We start from the raw sequence: 18,825 nt of genomic DNA, 5'->3' as shown, positions 1-18,825 counted from the left end.
AAATCTATGGATGCCGGCCATGAAAGCCTTCAACTTCACATTCTGTATTTTATCCCCCACCCTCTGAGACAGCAGCATCTTCCATTGCTGAATAGCTCTTATAATCATAAAGCTCTTCTTAAGGACAGTCCTTATGTGGCATCTCTTTTCCTGTAGTTTGCATCCATTGTGCCAGGTGCCCCAGTCTCTGGAGCAGCAGAAAACAAGCTTGTTCCTTCTTCTCACCTTGTTATAGGTTTTCCTTAGGGTCGCTATAAGTCATAATGACTTGAAGCCTCACAAAAACAACAACAGCAACATGGAAAGAATATTCACCATTATTTATTCCCAATTTGTATAAATATTCCCAACAGATGAATGGTTCTAGCAGTGAAGGTTCTGTGATACCCCCTTTTACAGCTCCCAAGTGCGGATCCACTCACAAAGACGAAGCACCACATCCGTTCACACACCATTAGCACAAAGACTGTGCTAACAAAGAGAAATGGAGCTGCCCCAGCCAAGACCCTGTCCACAGTTTTTGGGTTCTTCTCTTGATGCCAATCTGTCACGGTAGTGTCATAGGGCTGCAGAAAGGTGAAGGTGCCAATGTTGTGGATTTATTCTATGAATTATGGGCTTCTCTCTTTGCATGCTTTCTTCCTTCCATCTGCTTATTGTTTGCATTTTGCTGATACGTTTATGGACATTTTTAGTTTGCTGCATCATGAAGGACTGGAGGTGATATAAGTGCCTTCTAGTTCCATTTACATCTGTTTCTCAGAATGGCCATAAACAGATACGCAAAAGGCATGAAAGTCTCTCCTCATAGGGCATGGTTTCCAGCCTCTTTACCATTTTGTCCACCCTCCTCTGAACATGCTCCAACTTGTCCATGTCCCTCTTGAATTGTGGTGCAGTGGTGAATTGGCGACAGAGTTCCTTGCTCATACATTTGGTGCTCGGCGCTGTACCTGTGGAATAAGCCCTTAATCCTATGCCTGAACACCATTTGTTTTATAAGCACCATTCCTCCAAAAAGAAGAAATATCTTTCATAGTACAAAGCAGGACTTTGTGAAGGCCTGGAAGAGCATGGCAGAACAGAAACCTAATTAGCTAAAAAGGCTCTTTCTAGCCTCAACTGGAAGCTTCCCTGGATGTCATTTGGCCCAAGACTTTATTCCCAAGTGGCTTTCCACTGCGGAATTGGCTCCTGGCTTCCTTTGCTGCAGGTGCATTAGCCTGCCATGTGCTGAGCCTGTCTTCTTTTATCCAGGATTGCCAGAGACTCCTTGGCCATCTATAGGCTTGATGCAGAAAGTTACCAGCTAGAAAAATTTACTTTGTGGACTACCACTCCCATACTCCCCCAGCCCACTTTGTTTGGCCAGCTGAGCCACTGAATTGACTGCAGTGGGGCCTTGATACTGGCTGGGGTTTGCTTTCTTTGAGAAGAAAATTAGTGACAATTTACATTTTTGGCATGATGGTGCGTTGTACTTCAGTGCACATGCTCATTGCACATGGGTGCACATGGGTGCACATGCACATTGTGCATGTGGCACATTTTTGGTTTATGCATGCAAAGGCACATGTGCATTTGGATGCACATCAGTTGTATACAGTTGCAATTCTCCAGTGAGGCAGTGCTGTGCAGGAGCATAAAGCCTTATTCCACCACCTTGATTTAGGATCTCAGTCGATATATCAATATATTAATATATTAATCAAACTATACAATGGGCCCTTGGTTTCCACTGGGGTTTGGTTCCAGGACCAAAATCCATGAATGTTCAAGTCCCATTATATACAGTAGCACAATAAAATAATGTCTCTTATATAAAATAAGAATGAAAATTTGTTTTCTGGAATCTTTTGGTGGGGGGAATATTTTCAAGCCATGGATGGTGGAATCTGTAGATGCACAATCCGTGGATAAAGAGGACCAACTCTATTCTGCTCTTTGTTGTTGTTGTTGTTGCATGACTTCAAATCATTTCCAACTTATGGCAATTATTATCACAGGATTTTCTTGGCGCGATTAGTTCGGAGGAAATTTGCCATTGCCTTCCCCTGAGGCTGAGAGAGTGTGACTTGCCCTGTCTGGAATTCTGCATTAATTCTGGGCACCTCACTTTAGGAAGGATTTAGAGAAGCTAGAACAGGTTCAGAGAAAGGCAAAAAGGGTGATAAGAAGGATGCCAAACAAAACGCACAAGGAAAGGTTGAAGGAGCTGGGCACGTTCAGCTTGGTGAAGAGAAGACTGAGGGGTGACATGGTTGCACTCTTTAAATATCTCCAAGGCTGTCCCAGAGAGGAAGGAACAAGCCTGATCTTTGACATCCAGAGGGTAAGACCAAGTCTAATGGTTTTAAGTTGCAGTATGGTAGGTTTTTATGGAACATTAGAAGGAACATCTCGACAGTAAGAGTGGTTCAGCAATGGAGCCAATTGCCTGGAGAAGTAGTGAGGTCCCCTTCTCTGGAGGTCTTCAAAAAAGGCTGGACAGCTACTTACTGGGGATTCTTTAGCTGGAGATCATGCACTGAGGAGGGGGTTAGATTTGATGGGCTCTGGGGACTCCTTACAACTCTATGGCTCTATGTTTTCTTGCAAATGTATGAAGAATTTGCCACATTATTTATTTGTTTAGAGTATTTAAACCCTGCTCTTCAGCCACAAAGCTCTCAGAGCCTCCATTGGTATCCTGCTCAACAATGGACTGGTTGCCTGGAGAAGTTCCAGGGTTTTCTTCTCTGGACATCTTCACAAAGAGTCTGAACTGCCACTTGCTGGAGTCCAGTCAGGTGCAGCAATAGGACTTTGGCATTAATTTTAGACATCTGGCTGCATGTCACTTTCACCTTCAGTAGATGGATTCACTTCTTGGCCACATTTAGTCAATGAGATGCAATAAGCATTTAGGAGCATGTATTTATTTGTTTGACAGCTGACATGCAATGGCTCATAGTGCTTTATGGGAGTTATGACTGCAGTGCCTCTCCTTTCTTCTTGTTTCAGCATCTGTCCAAAGCCGGACGCAAACTCAGGCCGAAGAGCGGTTGTTCAGATACCTTTTCAATGCCTACAACAAATGGTCCAGGCCTGTACCCAATACCTCTGATGTTGTTATTGTAAGGTTTGGGCTGTCTATTGCTCAGCTGATCGATGTGGTATGTATGTGCAACACCATTTCATAGTTTTTTCTGGGTTTTTCGGGCTATGTGGCCATGTTCTAGCAGTTTCTTTCTGACGTTTCGCCAGTATCTGTCTTCTGTAGATGCCAGCCACAGATGCTGGTGAAACGTCAGAAAGAAACTCTGCTAGAACATGGCCACATAGCCCAAAAAACCCACAAAAAACTATGGATGCCGGCCATGAAAGCCTTTGACTTTACAAAGCCTTCAACTTAGCATTTCATTGTTTTTCTAGCACGTTGGTTTGACGCAGGGGGAAAAATCCAGACACATCCATAATACTGGGGTGGACATTGGGAAAAGATGGGAGAAGGACTCATTCAGAGTTACAGTAGGAAAACTCTCACTCTGAACCATAGCTTAAAAGAGTTACTTCTGGCTCCCAGAACCCCAAATTCAGCAGAGCCAATGGTCATGCTGGAGGGGGGTGTGATCCAAAAAGAGTAACTTTGCTCTGAACTGGCTTTGCTCTGAAAGGATTTTTCTCCGAATGGGCTTCACTCTGAAAGGACTTTGCTTTGAATGGGCTTCGCTCTGAATGGGCTTTGCTCCAAATATGGTTAGGTCTGAATGGGCTTTGCTTCAAATGGGCTTAGACCTGAATGGGCTTTGATTTGAATAAATTTTGCTCTGAAAGGACTTTGTTCTCAATGGGCTTTGCCCTGAAGGGACTTCACTCTGAATGAGCTTTCCCTGAATGGGTTTCACACTGAATGGGCTTGGCAATGGTCCACCCCATTTGCTATGATCTTCACCAGCTGTCAATACATAGCTCTGAATGGGCTTTGCTCTGAATGGAATTCACTCTGAATATACTTTACTCTGAATGGGCTTTGTGACACCATGTCACTAAAGTTTATGGATATGTTGAACTTTCCTTCGAAGACCATTCATTTTATTCCAGTTAAAACTCTTCTGCTTTTCTCTCACACGTTGTCCACCATCCCAGGATGAGAAGAACCAAATGATGACTACAAATGTTTGGCTGAAACAGGTAAGTAGGATATTAGGTGACCACCAAAGTCCAGTGCAGTTCAGGTGTGGGAAGAACAGCTTTGAGGAGGCAGCCTCTGAGTCAGTGGGGCAATGGATCTGCTCCAGGTTTTACACTGACCTTTAAAGGAGTTTAAGAGTAGCATTAAACAGCTGGAATAGCTCCGTAAAAGTTCAGGCTGCAGCATGGAGGCAATTCGCTAAAATGAATCCTGACTGTAATAAAAATGAAAATAAAAAAGAGCAAAAAAGATTATTTTCCCAATGCAGGTCCAACTAAATAATCCGACTAAAATTACTAATAACCATAGCCACAGATTGTTTCATTGTTATATTTCTTATTGCTTGTAACTGTAACTTTCTGCTACTTTTTCTTAAATTGACAAAAACTTAGGATTGATAAGGGACTGGAATAAAACGTTAACCATTCCCTGTCAAAATGTCATTTAAAGGGTCCTTGAAAAGCAACTGTGGAAAATAATTAGTGAGCATGATGTTATTTTTAAAATGTCACTACGTGGCAGCATCATGTGGCTGTTGTGTGCTTTCAAGTTGTATCTGAATTACCGTGACACTAAAGTGAACCTACCACGGGGTTTTCTTTGGCAAGCTTGGTTCAGCGTTTGCTGCGGCTGAGAGAGTGTGCCTTGCCCAACGTCACCCAGTGGGTTTCCATGGCTGAATGGGAATTCGAACTCAAGTCTCCAGAGTTGTAGTCCAACACTCAAGCCACTATGCCATACTGGCTCTAAGACTTTCATGACCCCTCCAAAATAACGTCAGGAAATTGGAGTTCCTGCTCAGAAAATAATATTTCCACTCAGAAAACTATGTTTGTTTGGTTTTTTTGCACACAAAATCCACGCCTGTTTTGCCTCCACAGAATAAGTCTGATACTGTGAGTAGTCCTCCAAAATTCTGCAGTTTCCAAGGACTTTCTCACAGGGATGAGAAAAATGGTAAAACGATTCTTTCCTACTTAGAGGAGTAAAATTACATCCCTGCAGGTCATGGGTCACTACATTACTTGTAACTCATAACTCTCAAGCTCCAAAAAGAATATGAGGTCTAAGAGAGGAGTAAACTAAGGATTCTTTCTTTGCCACCAGGAGTGGAATGACTACAAACTGCAATGGAACCCACTGGATTTCGACAACGTCACATCCATCCGGGTGCCTTCGGAGATGATTTGGATCCCAGACATTGTGCTGTATAACAAGTGAGTGGAAAATGTGCAAAACCAGGAGGGTGAGAAATCATAAACCTAGGCTGCATCTACACTTCAGAATTAATGCAGTTTGACACCTCTTCAGCTGCTATGGCTCCATGCCACGGAATTCTGGGGTTTGTAGTTTGTAGCGGCATCAGAGCCCTCTGACAGAGAAGGCCAAATATCTCACAAAACTACTAATCTCAGAACTCAGTAGCATGGAGACATGGCAGTTGAAGCAGTATCAAATAGCATTAATTCTGCAGTGCAGATGCAGCCCAGGACTCCTCAAGCTGGCTGGGAGCAGTGCAGCCTGGGAGTTGAAGTCCAAAAAGGTACCTTTCCTAAGCTCTGGAGTCAAATGCAATGGGAGCAGTGCTCTCTCCCTCCATTCATCCTTATTATCATGAAATCTCAGGGTGGCAAATGGAGAAAACAGTTTAAACATTTCCAAATTAAAACTGATATCTGGGTTTCTTTGAGGGGGAAATGGAATTGCCTGGGCCCCGTGTTGCTTAACATCTTTGTAAATTATTTAAACAATGGAATGGAAGCCATGCTTATCAAATTTGCAGGTTTGGTAGATGAAGGGAATGCAGTGGATGTAGTATATCATGATTTCAGTAAGGCCTTCAATAACAATATTCTTGCAAAAAAGCAAATGCAGGCTGGACAGTGCTGTTATTGTGGGTTTGTAACTGGTTGACCGGCTGAACCCAAAGGGTGCTCAGCAATGGCTCCTCTTCATCTTGGAGAGAAGTGACCATTGGGGTGCCACAAGGTTCTGTCTTGAGCCCAGTGCTATTTAACATCTTTATCAATGACTTGCATAAAAGAATAGGGAGCAAGCTTATCAAATCTGCAGATGACACTAAATTAGGAGGAGTAACTAATACCCCAGAGGAGAGGATCAAAATCCAAAAGGACCCAAATAGATCAGAAAGCTGGGCCAAAACTAACAAAATGAATTTCAATAGGGAGAAATGTAGGATACTACACTTGGGCAGTAAAAAGGAAGCACACAAATGGTGACAACTGGCTTGAAGTAATATTCCCAAAAGGTTTCTAGAGGTCTTAGTAAAATATAAGCTAAGCATGAGTAAATATTGTGAAGGGGTGTCCAAAAAAGCAAACGGAGTTCTAGAATGCATCAACAGGAGCACAGTGTCAAGACGGAAGGAAATAGTAGTGCCACTCTATTCTGTGTTGGTTAGGCCTCACCTGGAGAGTCCATTACCATGTTTTGGGCACCACAGTTCAAGAAGAATATTGAGAAGATGAAATGTGTCCAGAGAAGGACAACCAAGATGATGTAAGGTCTGGAAACCAAGCTTTATGAGAAATGACATAGAGTATGTTTAGTCTGGAGAAAAGAACACTGGGAGAAATATTTCAGGGGCCAATAACCTTGCCAACAGCATCAATGGTGCATTTACTTGTTCTTCCTCCAATATGATATATGCCAACCTATGCCAGCAATGCCCCTCTACGTTCTGCATGGGACAAAGAGGACAGTCTCCACCAAAGAGGATTAAAGGACACAAATCTGACATTAGAAATGGCAATACCCAGAAATACCCAGTTGCAGGATATTTCAGTCTTCCTGGACATATAATACGGGATTGAAAAGTCACAGCCATTGAACAAGGAAATCACAAAGAAAGACTAGAGAGTGAAAAGGCAGAATTGTACTGTATTTATGAATTCCAAATGATTTGCAGAGATATGAACAAAGACAATGGCTTTGTGACACACTACATATATTAACACAAGAATCTTTGCTACTGCTTGAGTATCAAAAGGAAGCTTCTCAGAGAGAGTTTTGAACCTAAGAAACTGACTTTTGGTATAGAGCTTTTTTACTTTCTCACATCAGCACTAAATAGCAGCCATCGTAAATATCGGAAAGACCTGTATCATCTTGCCCAGCCCTTAGGGCAAGGTACATGATTTGCATCTTTGTGGATCCTATTACATACCATCCCATTCCAACAACTGTGTAAATCTGCTTTATGACTGAGGGCTGAATATGACTTACTGCATCTAAAGAAGTGGGTTTGTTTCCACAAAAGGTAATGGTAAAGGTAGTCCCCTGACATGAATGCCTAGTTGTAACTGACTGTAGGGGCTGGTGCTCATCTCCGTTACTAAGCCAAAGAGCCAGCGTTGTCGGAGAACTACTCCGGTAGTCTTGTGGCCAGCAGGACTGCACCGAACGCTGTTACCTTCCCAGTGAGAAGTGGTACCTCTCTATCTACTTGCATTTGCATGCTTTCAAGCGGCTAGGTTTGCAGAAGCTGGGACTAGAAACAGGAGCTCATCCCTTCATGCGGCACTTGGGCCTTAAACTGCTGACCTTCTGATCTTCTGATCGTCAGAACTGGCGATATCCAAACATGTCCATAAAAAATATCCACAAAAAGTCACGCAAAAATAAAAACCAGTTCCCACTAGGTGAAACCCCACGTTCTGAATCGAATCCAAGGAGTGGCGTTCCTATTAGGATCCAATTTAAACCTAGAACGGTTCTAGAGCAACCCACAATCGTCCCCACTACAAATCGAATCGTAGAGCGGGATAAAAATTTAAATCGAATTTTCCTCATTTAACGCGTGTTAAAAAAACACTAGGGTCCGACCTACGTTTTTCCCTTGATTCGAGTTAGGAACCGGAGTATTTAAATAGGAACGACAGCCTTTGAATCGTGTTAGATGGATGGGAGGAGCGGACTGCGATGGGGCTGGCCTTGAGGGAGTTGCCCTTTCTGTCCCCATCCGTCGTGGCTGTGGCCATTTTTGCTTCCCTTACCCCTTTGTCCGCTGTGGTCTTTCAATAAGAGGTGGATTGCAACCTCCCCTCTGTGTGGGGAGAGCCCATTTCTAACGGAGGAGAGGCAGGAAGGGAAGGCTCCTCTCGAAGAGGCATTCCCTGCCCGCTTGGGCTCTGATCTCGCCCAGGCAGGGAAGGGAAGGCTCCTCGCGAGGAGGCATCTGATCTCGCCCAGGCAGGGAAGGGAAGGCTCCTCGCGAGGAGGCATCTGATCTCGCCCAGGCAGGGAAGGGAAGGCTCCTCGCGAGGAGGCATCTGATCTCGCCCAGGCAGGGAAGGGAAGGCTCCTCGCGAGGAGGCATCTGATCTCGCCCAGGCAGGGAAGGGAAGGCTCCTCGCGAGGAGGCATCTGATCTCGCCCAGGCAAGGAAGGGCTCTGATCAATGGGGGGGGGGGGGATAGAGCCTTTCTCCCTCCATTTCTCAAATGGAATCTGCCTTCTCCTCCAACCCTGGAAAGAGAATCTTTGGGAAGAGTGCTCCCTCCCTGCTTTTCCAGCAGCCTCCTTCATTGATCTCTGTGCTCTCTGAAGGGATTCTCCCTGGCTGTCTTTTGGGAGACATGAAGAGGGGATGCTGTCATGCAAAACCTATCCCATAGTTCCTCTGGAAAGAGCTTGGGTTTCCTAAATTCGCTTTCCTAAATTCGCTAAATTCACAAACAGTCAATGAAATGGAAACGATGCCAAAAGATAAATCGCTTCCAAATATTCCGGATTAACGTTACGTCATTCTGACGTACTATTGATTGACAGCTCCAAATAAGGTATGGAGGAGAAGAATCGCTTTATTTAAACACCGATTTCATGCCAAGTAGGAACGCTTGCAGGTAAAAACTTCGATTTAAATAACCAGATGGGAACGATGAACAAAGCGATTCGGATAGCGGGATAAGAACAGTGTTATTTTGAATCGATTTTATTAAAAACGTTGTATTTTAAATCGTTTCAAATCTTAAGTGGGTCAGTCTTTTTTTCTACTCCTCCTTTCCTCCTTTTAAAGGTCTCTTCTATTTTCTGGTGTTATGCTGCCACCAAGCGGTATTTAGAAGTTATGCAAACACTGTTCCAGCACCTTCTGACGTTGTTTTAGAACCATAGAATATCATCTTTGGAGTTTATCACACGGAGGCATATGGAGGCAAATCCCATGCAGGAACAGGATATGAAAATCGGCTAAACACCCACAAATGCGAGTTGTTTTTCAGGTGCGTTGGCGGAAAGAGAAATAATGCAAAAATAGCCCAAACGGAAAGCCAACAAAAACCATTCCTTTTGGGAATCTCCCAAAAGTAAAAAGGAGTGGGTTTTGTTGGCTTTCCGTTCGGATTATTTTTGCATTATTTCTCTTTCATGCAAACGTTGTCTGAAAAGCAACCTGCATTTGAGGTTTTTTTTCTACTTTCTGTTCAGGTTAACCCTGAACGTCATGTGAAAAACAACCCGCAAAAGTGAGTTGTTTTCACTTTAAATCTAGTTTCTGCATGGGATTTGTCCCATGTGATAAACTCCCTAGAGTTGGAAAAGGCCCCAGCGACCATCCAGGCCAATCCCCTTCTGCCATGCAGGAAGACATAATCCAAGCCCTCCAGTCTCTGCTTAAAAACAAGCTCCAAAGAAGGAGACTCCACCATCCGCCGAGGCAACAGCGTCTTCCACTGTCCAACAGCTCTTGCCATCAAGACTTTCTTCCTCATGTTCAGGTGGAGTCTCTTTTGTTGAACCTTGAACCCACTGCTCCGTGTTCTAGTCTCTGGAGCATCAGAAAACAAGCTTGCTCCCTCCTCAATATGACTTCCCTCCAAATACTTAAACAGGTCTCTCATATCACCCCATAACTGTCTCTTCTCCAGGCTAAACATAACCAGCTCCCGAAGTCTCTCCTCATAGGGCTTGATGGTTTCCAGACCTTTCATCATTTTGGTTGTCTTCCTCTGTACATGCTCTAGCTTGTCAATGTCTCCCTTTAATTGTGGTGCTAAGAACACAACTGTTGCTTTCTGTTGTTGTTGTTGTTGTTGTTGTTGTTATAGACCATATTTATATCCTGTTTTCCCCCTGAACAGGTTTTCAAGGCAGTACAATGCAGTTAAAACATACAAAAGTCAACACAGAAGTGGAATTAAATGATCAATACCTATGCTTACCTATAATAAAATATATGTATTGTAAATTGGTTAACAACTGGGACTGGAAAGAAGAACATAAGCAAAACGTTGCCACTTCTCCCTTCTTCTGTGGCTAAAGATGAAATGTACAAATAATAATAAAAGACTGCAACGAAACAGGGAAGTTAATAACAGAACAGCGCCTCGTTCACAGCTCTTTTTCTCAAAGCATTCATTTCTGAGTAGCTTGTCTGAGGCTTTACCTGCCGTGGGTCGATGCTATGGAATTCTGGGAACTGTAGTTTGTTGTGGCACCAGAGTGGAGCTGTGGTATCACAACAAACTACAGTTCCCAGAATTTCATAGCATTGACCCATAGCAGGTAAAGTGGTGTCAAACTGGAGTATTTCTGCAGTGCGGATGTCTCCTGAATCAAAAAGGCCTGATGAGAGAAGAACAGCAAGGAGGGATATATTTTATCTTCCCTGGGAGGGGATTATCAGAAGTCAAAAGAAGACCCTGTCCCACATCTCCATTATCTGTGTCTATGAAGGTGGTGGGAGTAAGAAAAGGGCCTCTCCTGTGTCAATATGGTTTATCACCCCAGGTTAAACTAGATTAAAAACCCCAAAGAATTCCAGCCTTGGAGAAGCCAAAGAATCCTTGACTCTGGCTGCTGCTGTTTGTAGAAATGGGGAAAAGCATTCGAAATTATTCAAATAATAATAATAAGAAACCCAAGCTCCCTGAGTATTGGGAAACCCTTAGGAAAAGCCTTGAGAGGCAGGGATCTTCATGCTTTGAGACTTACTATATATGAAAAAGGCACACGGGTTTGTTTAGTATATTTAGTAAATGTATGTTGTATGTTTATTGTATGTTTTCTTTGTTATAAACCAGATAATTTATCTATAGACTCACCATCCAGCAGTTGAAGTCTTCTATGTAATTGTCAAGTGTAATTGTTTTGTTCAGAATCAAGTCACAAACTGTGAATAGTTCACAAAATTTCCATTTGTTTCCTCCAGAAGGGAGAAAAATTGTAGAAACGATTTGTTCTTGTCTACTGGAGTGAAATTTATGAAGAACGGCATCTCTCTTAAATGAGATATTGCTCTCCTCTGAACTCTTGTCTCTGCTGTTCTCTTTAGTGCCGATGGGGAGTTTGCCGTGACGCACATGACGAAGGCGCACCTCTTCTCCAACGGCAGCGTGAAATGGGTGCCGCCGGCCATCTACAAGAGCTCCTGCAGCATCGACGTCACCTTCTTCCCCTTCGACCAACAGAACTGCAAGATGAAATTTGGCTCGTGGACCTATGACAAGGCCAAGATCGACCTGGAGAGCATGGAGCACCACGTGGACCTCAAGGACTACTGGGAGAGCGGCGAGTGGGCCATCATCAACGCCGTGGGCACCTACAACACCAAGAAGTACGACTGTTGTACCGAGATCTACCCTGATATCACATACAGCTTCATCATCCGCCGATTGCCGTTGTTCTACACCATCAACCTCATCATTCCTTGCCTCCTCATTTCCTGCTTGACTGTTCTGGTGTTCTACCTGCCCTCTGACTGTGGCGAGAAGATCACCCTGTGCATTTCGGTCCTCCTATCCCTCACTGTTTTCCTTCTTCTTATCACTGAGATCATCCCCTCTACCTCCTTGGTCATCCCACTCATCGGCGAGTATTTGCTCTTCACCATGATCTTTGTCACTCTCTCCATTGTCATCACTGTCTTTGTCCTCAACGTCCACCACCGCTCACCCAGCACCCACAAAATGCCACGATGGGTCCGTACCATCTTCCTGGATTTCATTCCCCGCTGGCTCTTCATGAAGCGTCCCCCACTGGTAGCCCCAGGGCTGAAGGTAGCCAGCGAGGAGGTGATTGGGCAGTATGACGTGCCTCCGGCGAATCTTAGCACATCGCGGTGTTGGCTGGAGACAGACGTCGACGATAAGTGGGAGGAAGAAGAGGAAGGTGGTGAGGAGAGGAGGCACAGTGGCCGTTTGCCCCTTCAAGGCATTTGCCACAGCCACTGTCTCCAGTACCGCTACACTTGTGCCCGGCAACTGGGAAGGAGCTTTATGGAACTGATTCAGCGCCCAACCACCAAAACAGAAAACCTGGCATCTTCTGAGCCGGGACTTCAGCTGTCTCCAGGGATCCTGAAGGCCTTGGAAGGGGTGCATTATATTGCAAACCACCTGCGGGCAGAGGATGCAGATTTTTCGGTGAGTTACTGAGTGTTAACTACTGAGAGTTAAGTAGTTGGCCTGGAAGATGATGGTGGTGGTGATGATGTGCTGTATTTAAAGATTAATTCCTGCAGGGATGAACATATAATTTAATCAATTTTATTGCTAGAATCGTAGAATCCTAGAGCTGGAAGAAACCACAATGGCCATCCAGTGCAACTCCCTGACATGCAGGAACTCTCAATCAAAGCATCACCAACAGATGACTATCCAGCCTCTTTTTAAAGAACTCCAAAGAAGGACCCCACCACACTCCCAGGAAGGAGTGTGTTCCACTGTCAAACAGCTCTTACTGTCAGGAAATTCCTCCTAATGTTTAGGTGGAATCTCTTTTCCTGTAGCTTGCATTGTTCTGGGTCCTATTCTCTGGAGCAGCAGAAAACAAGCTTGTTCTCTCCCTGCTGCTAGACAACTCCAAAAACTGTGCAGCTTTCAAAAAACAAAAAAGTGGGGAAGCATTCAGCAGCAAGACTGGCAGGGAGGCTCTCCTTTCCTTTGTGTAATATCAGGAGGATGGCAGGGGGAGATAAGCAAGGATCCTTCCTAACCGGTTTCCCCGTTCTGAAATGTTGTGAGGGATCAGGTGGTGAAAACGGTGAGGGTCAGAGAGGTGCTTCAAGCTTCCTCTCCCAGCTCTCCCCATCGCCACAAGACATTAGGAGGGAAGCCCAGTGAAGACTGGAAAGGTAGAATTCAAACACATGTGATGCTGGCTGGGCACCAAAACAATAGAAGTAGAAGCTGCATGTATATCCACAAACCCTAACCCATTGACAGCAGTTTTCTGGCACACTACACATATTATAATGCTAACTAACAATAGTTTCCTGGCACACTATACACATTATAATGCTAGCTGACACCCCCGCCTCATGGGGGCAATCTTAGGCCCGAGACATGCAGCCAGGCAGTGCCGATAGTAGGGTTAGGGTTAGGGAGCGTGCAGCAACTGCACTCTCCCTACCCTACTACATGAGGGCACTGCCATGATTATTTAGCCCTGCCAACACGGGGCACATATCCATGACATGTCCTGTGAAATGCATCCAAATGGTGTGTTGCACAGGACATGGCACTGTGCCGCTGGAGGGCACTTATGGCACCTTACCAGTGGCATGGAAAGGAGCTCTGTTTTCGATCTCCTTTTTGGTGCACACATCATTGGTGCGGCAACCGCATGGCCACCACGCCAAGGATACAGAGGAGAAAGGGTTCACCTCTTTCCTCTGACCCTCTCCTCTGTAGGGCCGGGGTGTCCGGGGGCATGAAGCCCCAATGACACCCCTTTTCTGGGCCAAGGAGAAGTGGCATTTTGATGCTTCTTTGTGGCCCGGAAAAATGTTGTATTGGGGCCGCAGGGCTTCTGGTGAGGCTGCCCCTGCCCCAATCCAGTGCAAAAAGGGGTGGTTGCAGGCCACCCCTTTGGGGCTTGTCTGTACCCTTCTTGGCTGTTGTCATTTGAGCTAATAAATTACCCTATTTTATTATTAATTGTGGATGTCAGGACCCTTGCATTTTGGGTAACCCAGGGCATTCCTCTTGTGCACCAGCATTTCACAGCCAATGTCTCGCTCTGCCTTGGTGACTATTGAACATTGGGGCTGTGGTACATCAGTCATTCCATTGGCTATCATTACACAGTGGATGACCATACACTGAAACATCACAGCAGCCCCTTGGTGAAGATGAATGTTGTAATACTGCTCAGATCTATTTCCTGCACACTTTAGTCCACTTAGGAAGATGAATGTCCCATGCTAAGTTCCAGCCATGGAGCAGATTTATCACTCCACTGACATGGAAGCTCCTAATAGAGTGCATGCAATCAATCAGTCAGTCAGTCAATTACATAAAGTTAGGGTTAAGCTTTTGGAGAGTTTTCTAGATTTTCCTGGATGCCCCAGTAAAGTTAGTATCAGTTGCCCTGTTCATGGTTTCTTCTGTGTTTTACAGGTGAAGGAAGATTGGAAGTATGTAGCCATGGTGATCGACCGCATCTTCCTCTGGATGTTTGTGATCGTCTGTTTGCTGGGGACAATTGGCCTTTTCCTCCCCCCTTTCCTGGCAGGCATGATCTAGAGATGGTGCATTTGAGGCCAAGGAAGACTTCTTCAAACCAGCCTCCACAAGCATAAAGCCACGACACAAAACTCTTGTTTACCTCCCTAAGAGCTCCGGTGGTTAGTTTCATTATACAGGTCCAAGAGATTCCTGAACTAGAAGAATCTTCTTCCGGTGGATCTGATGAGCTAGGTTCTTCCTTCATTCACAGAACTGGATTTTTACAAATGAGGAACCCTACTACTGGCTGGGAACTTGGAACTCCCTTCTGGATTAAGCTCATCTGTCATTATTTAGAGAGGTAAACTGAGGTTTAAAAAATGATGAGTGTAACAGCGGCTGAATGGGGCAGGGTGAGACAATGCGCAGGCTGCCAAAAGTTTCTGGCTTGTTGGGAGCATCCTAGTAACTTGGTGGTGGTGATGGATATGTCAATTTGAGCCATGGGTGGTCATCAAGTGGCTTTTTCCAGATGTTTTAGTGCAACTCTCATCAATCCTAGCCAGATTAGTCAATGATGGGGAATGCTCGGAGTTACAGCCCAGAAGCATCTTGAGGACCTGGCACAAGTCCCACTCCTGAACTGGTGTCTATTTAGCAAAATTTTCAGTGTTATGACATTGGTCGGATTTCTGTTGGTTAGAGAAGACTCATTGCATCAGTTGCTGAATGACAAATCAATGGACAGGTAAATCGAATTGATCCAGTGTTGGGACTAACAGTATGATTTAGGCTGGGCTGGGCAACTTTGGACAGCTAGGGGCCACATTAGCCCCCAAGGAGCCTTTGGGGAGCCACACCTGTTCCAAAAAATGGCCATAGAGTGTATGGGGGGCATTTTTACCACGTTTTGGGCTTCAAAAATTGCTATTCCCAGAATTAAATTGGTCCAGGAGGCATGCAAACTGTGATGGAAAGGCACCAACAATCCAGTAGACATTTGGGAGTATTCAAGGTAACATTTGCAAAAAAACCCCAAAGCCTTTTTGGTGCTGATGAGGCCAGGTGGCACTCAAACTGGTAGAAATGCCCCCCCAGAGTGCATTTAGGGGCATTCTGTAGCAAACAGTGGGTTTTTTTACTCTTAGAGGGCCCTGGGGGCCACAAGAACAGCCCAGAATCCACACTTTGGCTGCCCCTGATTTGGCTCTCCGTATGTGTGTGTGTGAAAGAGTGTGTGTAAGGGTCAGTGTGCATCTGAAATGAGGCTTTGTAAAATGCACTATCTCTGAAATATGTAGGAGAAGCATTGGCTTAAGTTGAGTTCCTACTCTCAACTAGAACAGATCCATTGGATCAAAAGGAATGTGCTAAGTCAACACTTAGTTACTTTCCATCGATTTATGGGGTCTGTTCTAGTTGGATTTCAGCCAATGTGGGGGTGCCCTTGCAATAGCAGCTAGATCTTCTCATCATCTCCTGTTGACCCTTGGGCCTTTTCGCACATTACGATTATAGCACTATGATTCCACTCTAATTCCCATGACAATCATTCTACAGAATCCTGGGATATGCTTTTGGGTGAGGCCCTACAGCTCTTTGGTTGAGAATCCTAAATGTGAAGTCGAAGGCTTTCAGGGCTGGCATCCATAGTTTTTTGTGCATTTTTCGGGCTATGTGGCCACGTTCTAGAAGAGTTTGTTTCTAATAGCCAAAAACCCCCACAAAAAACTTATCCTAAATGTGTGTATGTGTGTTAACTGCCTTCAAGTCAGCCTTGACTTATGATGACTCTATGAACCAGAGATCTCAGAGACACCTTCTCCTCGACAGCCTTGTTCTGGTTTTTTAGACTCAGGGCTGTGGCCTCCTCGATTGGATCTATCCATCTGTTATAGGGTCTTCCTCTTTTCCTCCTGCCTTCCATCAGCATTATCATCTTTTCTAGTGAGTTATGTCTTATCATGATATGACCAAAGTACGACAGCCTCCATTTGGTCATTTGGGCTTCTAGGGGGATTTCAGGCTTGATTTATTCTAGGACCCATTTGATCCTCTTTTTAGCATTCTATAGTATTAGTAAAACCTTTCTCCTATCAGCTTTTTCACCATCCAGCTCTTGCATCCATACACAGGGATGGGAAATACCATGGCATGGCCAATCCTAACTTTAACGTTCAGTATAATATCTTTGCACTTCAAGATCTTGTCTAATTGTTTCACAGCTGCCTTTCCAATACTCCTCCTTCTCCTTCTTTATTTATATCCCACCTTTCTTCTGGTATAGGGACTTAAGGCAGCTAAAAAATGTTAAAACCGTGCAAGGTAAAAAACAATACAAAGCATTAAAATGTAGATAAAAAGTTCAAAAGACAATTAAACAATTTTTAAAAGGCAAAAATATTACACATTAAAATTTAAAATAGATTTAAAACTATAGAACACTCTATACAAACCTTGCACAGCATTTAAAGTCCAACCCTTCACATCAGTTTGAGAAAGCCCTAAACTTCAAACCCCAGGACTCCATCGGATGTTGCTTCAGGAGTTAAAGTGGGATCATAATGCAATAACTGTGCAGCGCGAAAGGCCCTGAGTGCATGCCTCCCTCTCTCAGCTTACTCCCAGCCCTTCATCCTTATAGCAATACCTCAGGTTCTGTTCCTCGGTTGCCCTCGCGTGTGAGAGAATGTTCCACACTTAGGTTTTAAAAGTAGAGATATTAGGGACAGAGAGAATATTCACAAAGATTCAAATCCTTGGAGGAACAAGAGGGAGGGCACCTGACCATCAGGAAACTGCGACAACAACAAAATCTGGATGGGACAAGGCTCTTTGCAGTCGCAACTTCATCTGTGCAAAATATGCTTGTATCCAACCATGTAGGGCTTTGTGTGTACAAACCAAAGGATTTCTCTGTTCAGAAAACTTGCTTTTGCATAGAAAAAGGAGAGTGTTGCACAGGAGACGTGTTCTGGCTGGCATTCCATTGGTGACATAAAAGATTTCAGCGCTTACCATGGGGTAAGCGCTGTTAAAACGTCAGTAAAACGTCAGGGAAGCACATGTGTGTGAGAGACTGACACACTTCTGAAACGTCAGGGAATTGTCCCCTTGCCTTTAGTGTCCTTGAATCATTGGCAGAGCAGCAATTTCCTATGCATTCATAGAAAATTGCTGCTCTGCGAATGATTCAAGGATGCTAGAGACGAGAGAATGATTCCCTGACGTTTCAGAAGTGCATCAGACTTTCACACACACTCTCTTCCCTGACGTTTTACCGGCGTTTTACCAGCGCTTTCTCCATGGTAAGCGCTGGCGTGAAAATCTTTATACACATACGTAAGTTGCACTTTGAATATGGGCAATTCATTCCCCATAGCTCAACCGATGTCTTCTGTTGACAGCAGGGGAAGCAGAGTTGTACATGGAGCAAATGTCGGCCCGCCACATTTGCAGCTTTGACTTTTGTGGATTTGATTATTCAGTTTTGATTAATATGTTCTCTCTAGGAATCTCTTGGTCCTCCAGAGTGATTCTTTTGAAAGTTCACCATAGAGTCACACTGGATGACCTAGCTGTTCCTAGAGAAATACTTCTCTAGGTATTTGTAGGCCCTCAAGTGCAATTTTATGGTCACCATCCACTGGATTTAACCATATAGTTGCACTGGAGGACTTATAGATTCCCAGAGAGTGATTTTTTATTTGTGGTTTTCCCCACTTTCACAGGGGTCCTGTGCTTCTAATCCCAGCAAATGTGGAGAGCCCATTCTATTGAACATTGCCCTTACACACCATACATTGTGGCTATGCACTGTTCATTGTGCATTTCATATTGTTGATTGCCCAACAGCACCCAGCCATTGACCTATATGTCCTGCAATGTTGCTGTTCTGCATGGCCCAGGGTTGTGTAATGTTGGTGCAGCATATCACTGTAAGTGGATATTTACACCATGCTTAGATGATGTTGGATTGCAGCCTTCCTGTGTAAAAATAGATAGTTTCTGTGCCAAAATAAGCTTTCTGTGCAGAAAAATCCCATTTTTTACACACACAAAACCATTTTTGGGCAGAATAAGTTGAGACTAGTCCTTGAAATTTGCAGTCTTTGTGGAGTCCCTCACAGTGGGTTAGAAAACTGCTTGAATGATTCATTCTGCTGGTAAGAATGAATGGTCGTAAAGATTAGCACCCCGATATATATAGAGAGCTCTTTGGTCAACCCAACCCTTTCTGTA

General features: G+C 44.3%; 1 protein-coding gene across 2 annotated transcripts in view; it reads left to right on the top strand.

The window, feature by feature from the left end:
* Window positions 1–18,825, top strand: part of LOC149310329 (neuronal acetylcholine receptor subunit alpha-2-like) — a 31,305-nt gene that overhangs the window by 11,982 nt on the left and 498 nt on the right. The window contains exons 3-7 of one of the 2 annotated variants that reach the window (XR_016281638.1): window positions 3,004–3,155; window positions 4,129–4,173; window positions 5,282–5,391; window positions 11,469–12,558; window positions 14,536–15,331. Coding sequence is in view for 1 of the 2 variants with exons in the window: in XM_089528736.1 (XP_089384862.1) it covers window positions 3,004–3,155; window positions 4,129–4,173; window positions 5,282–5,391; window positions 11,469–12,558; window positions 14,536–14,661 (1,523 nt within the window). In the remaining variant the exon portion in view is untranslated. Of the gene's footprint in view, window positions 1–3,003; window positions 3,156–4,128; window positions 4,174–5,281; window positions 5,392–11,468; window positions 12,559–14,535; window positions 17,585–18,825 lie in introns of those variants that run through there. The other variant, XM_089528736.1, reaches the window with a different exon arrangement.

The sequence above is a fragment of the Sceloporus occidentalis genome, unplaced genomic scaffold (assembly GCF_023333645.1).
Source record: "Sceloporus occidentalis isolate IW3139 unplaced genomic scaffold, rSceOcc1.0.p SCAF_6, whole genome shotgun sequence".
Lineage (NCBI taxonomy): Eukaryota > Metazoa > Chordata > Lepidosauria > Squamata > Phrynosomatidae > Sceloporus > Sceloporus occidentalis.
This window is presented reverse-complemented; position numbering and strand designations above follow the sequence as displayed.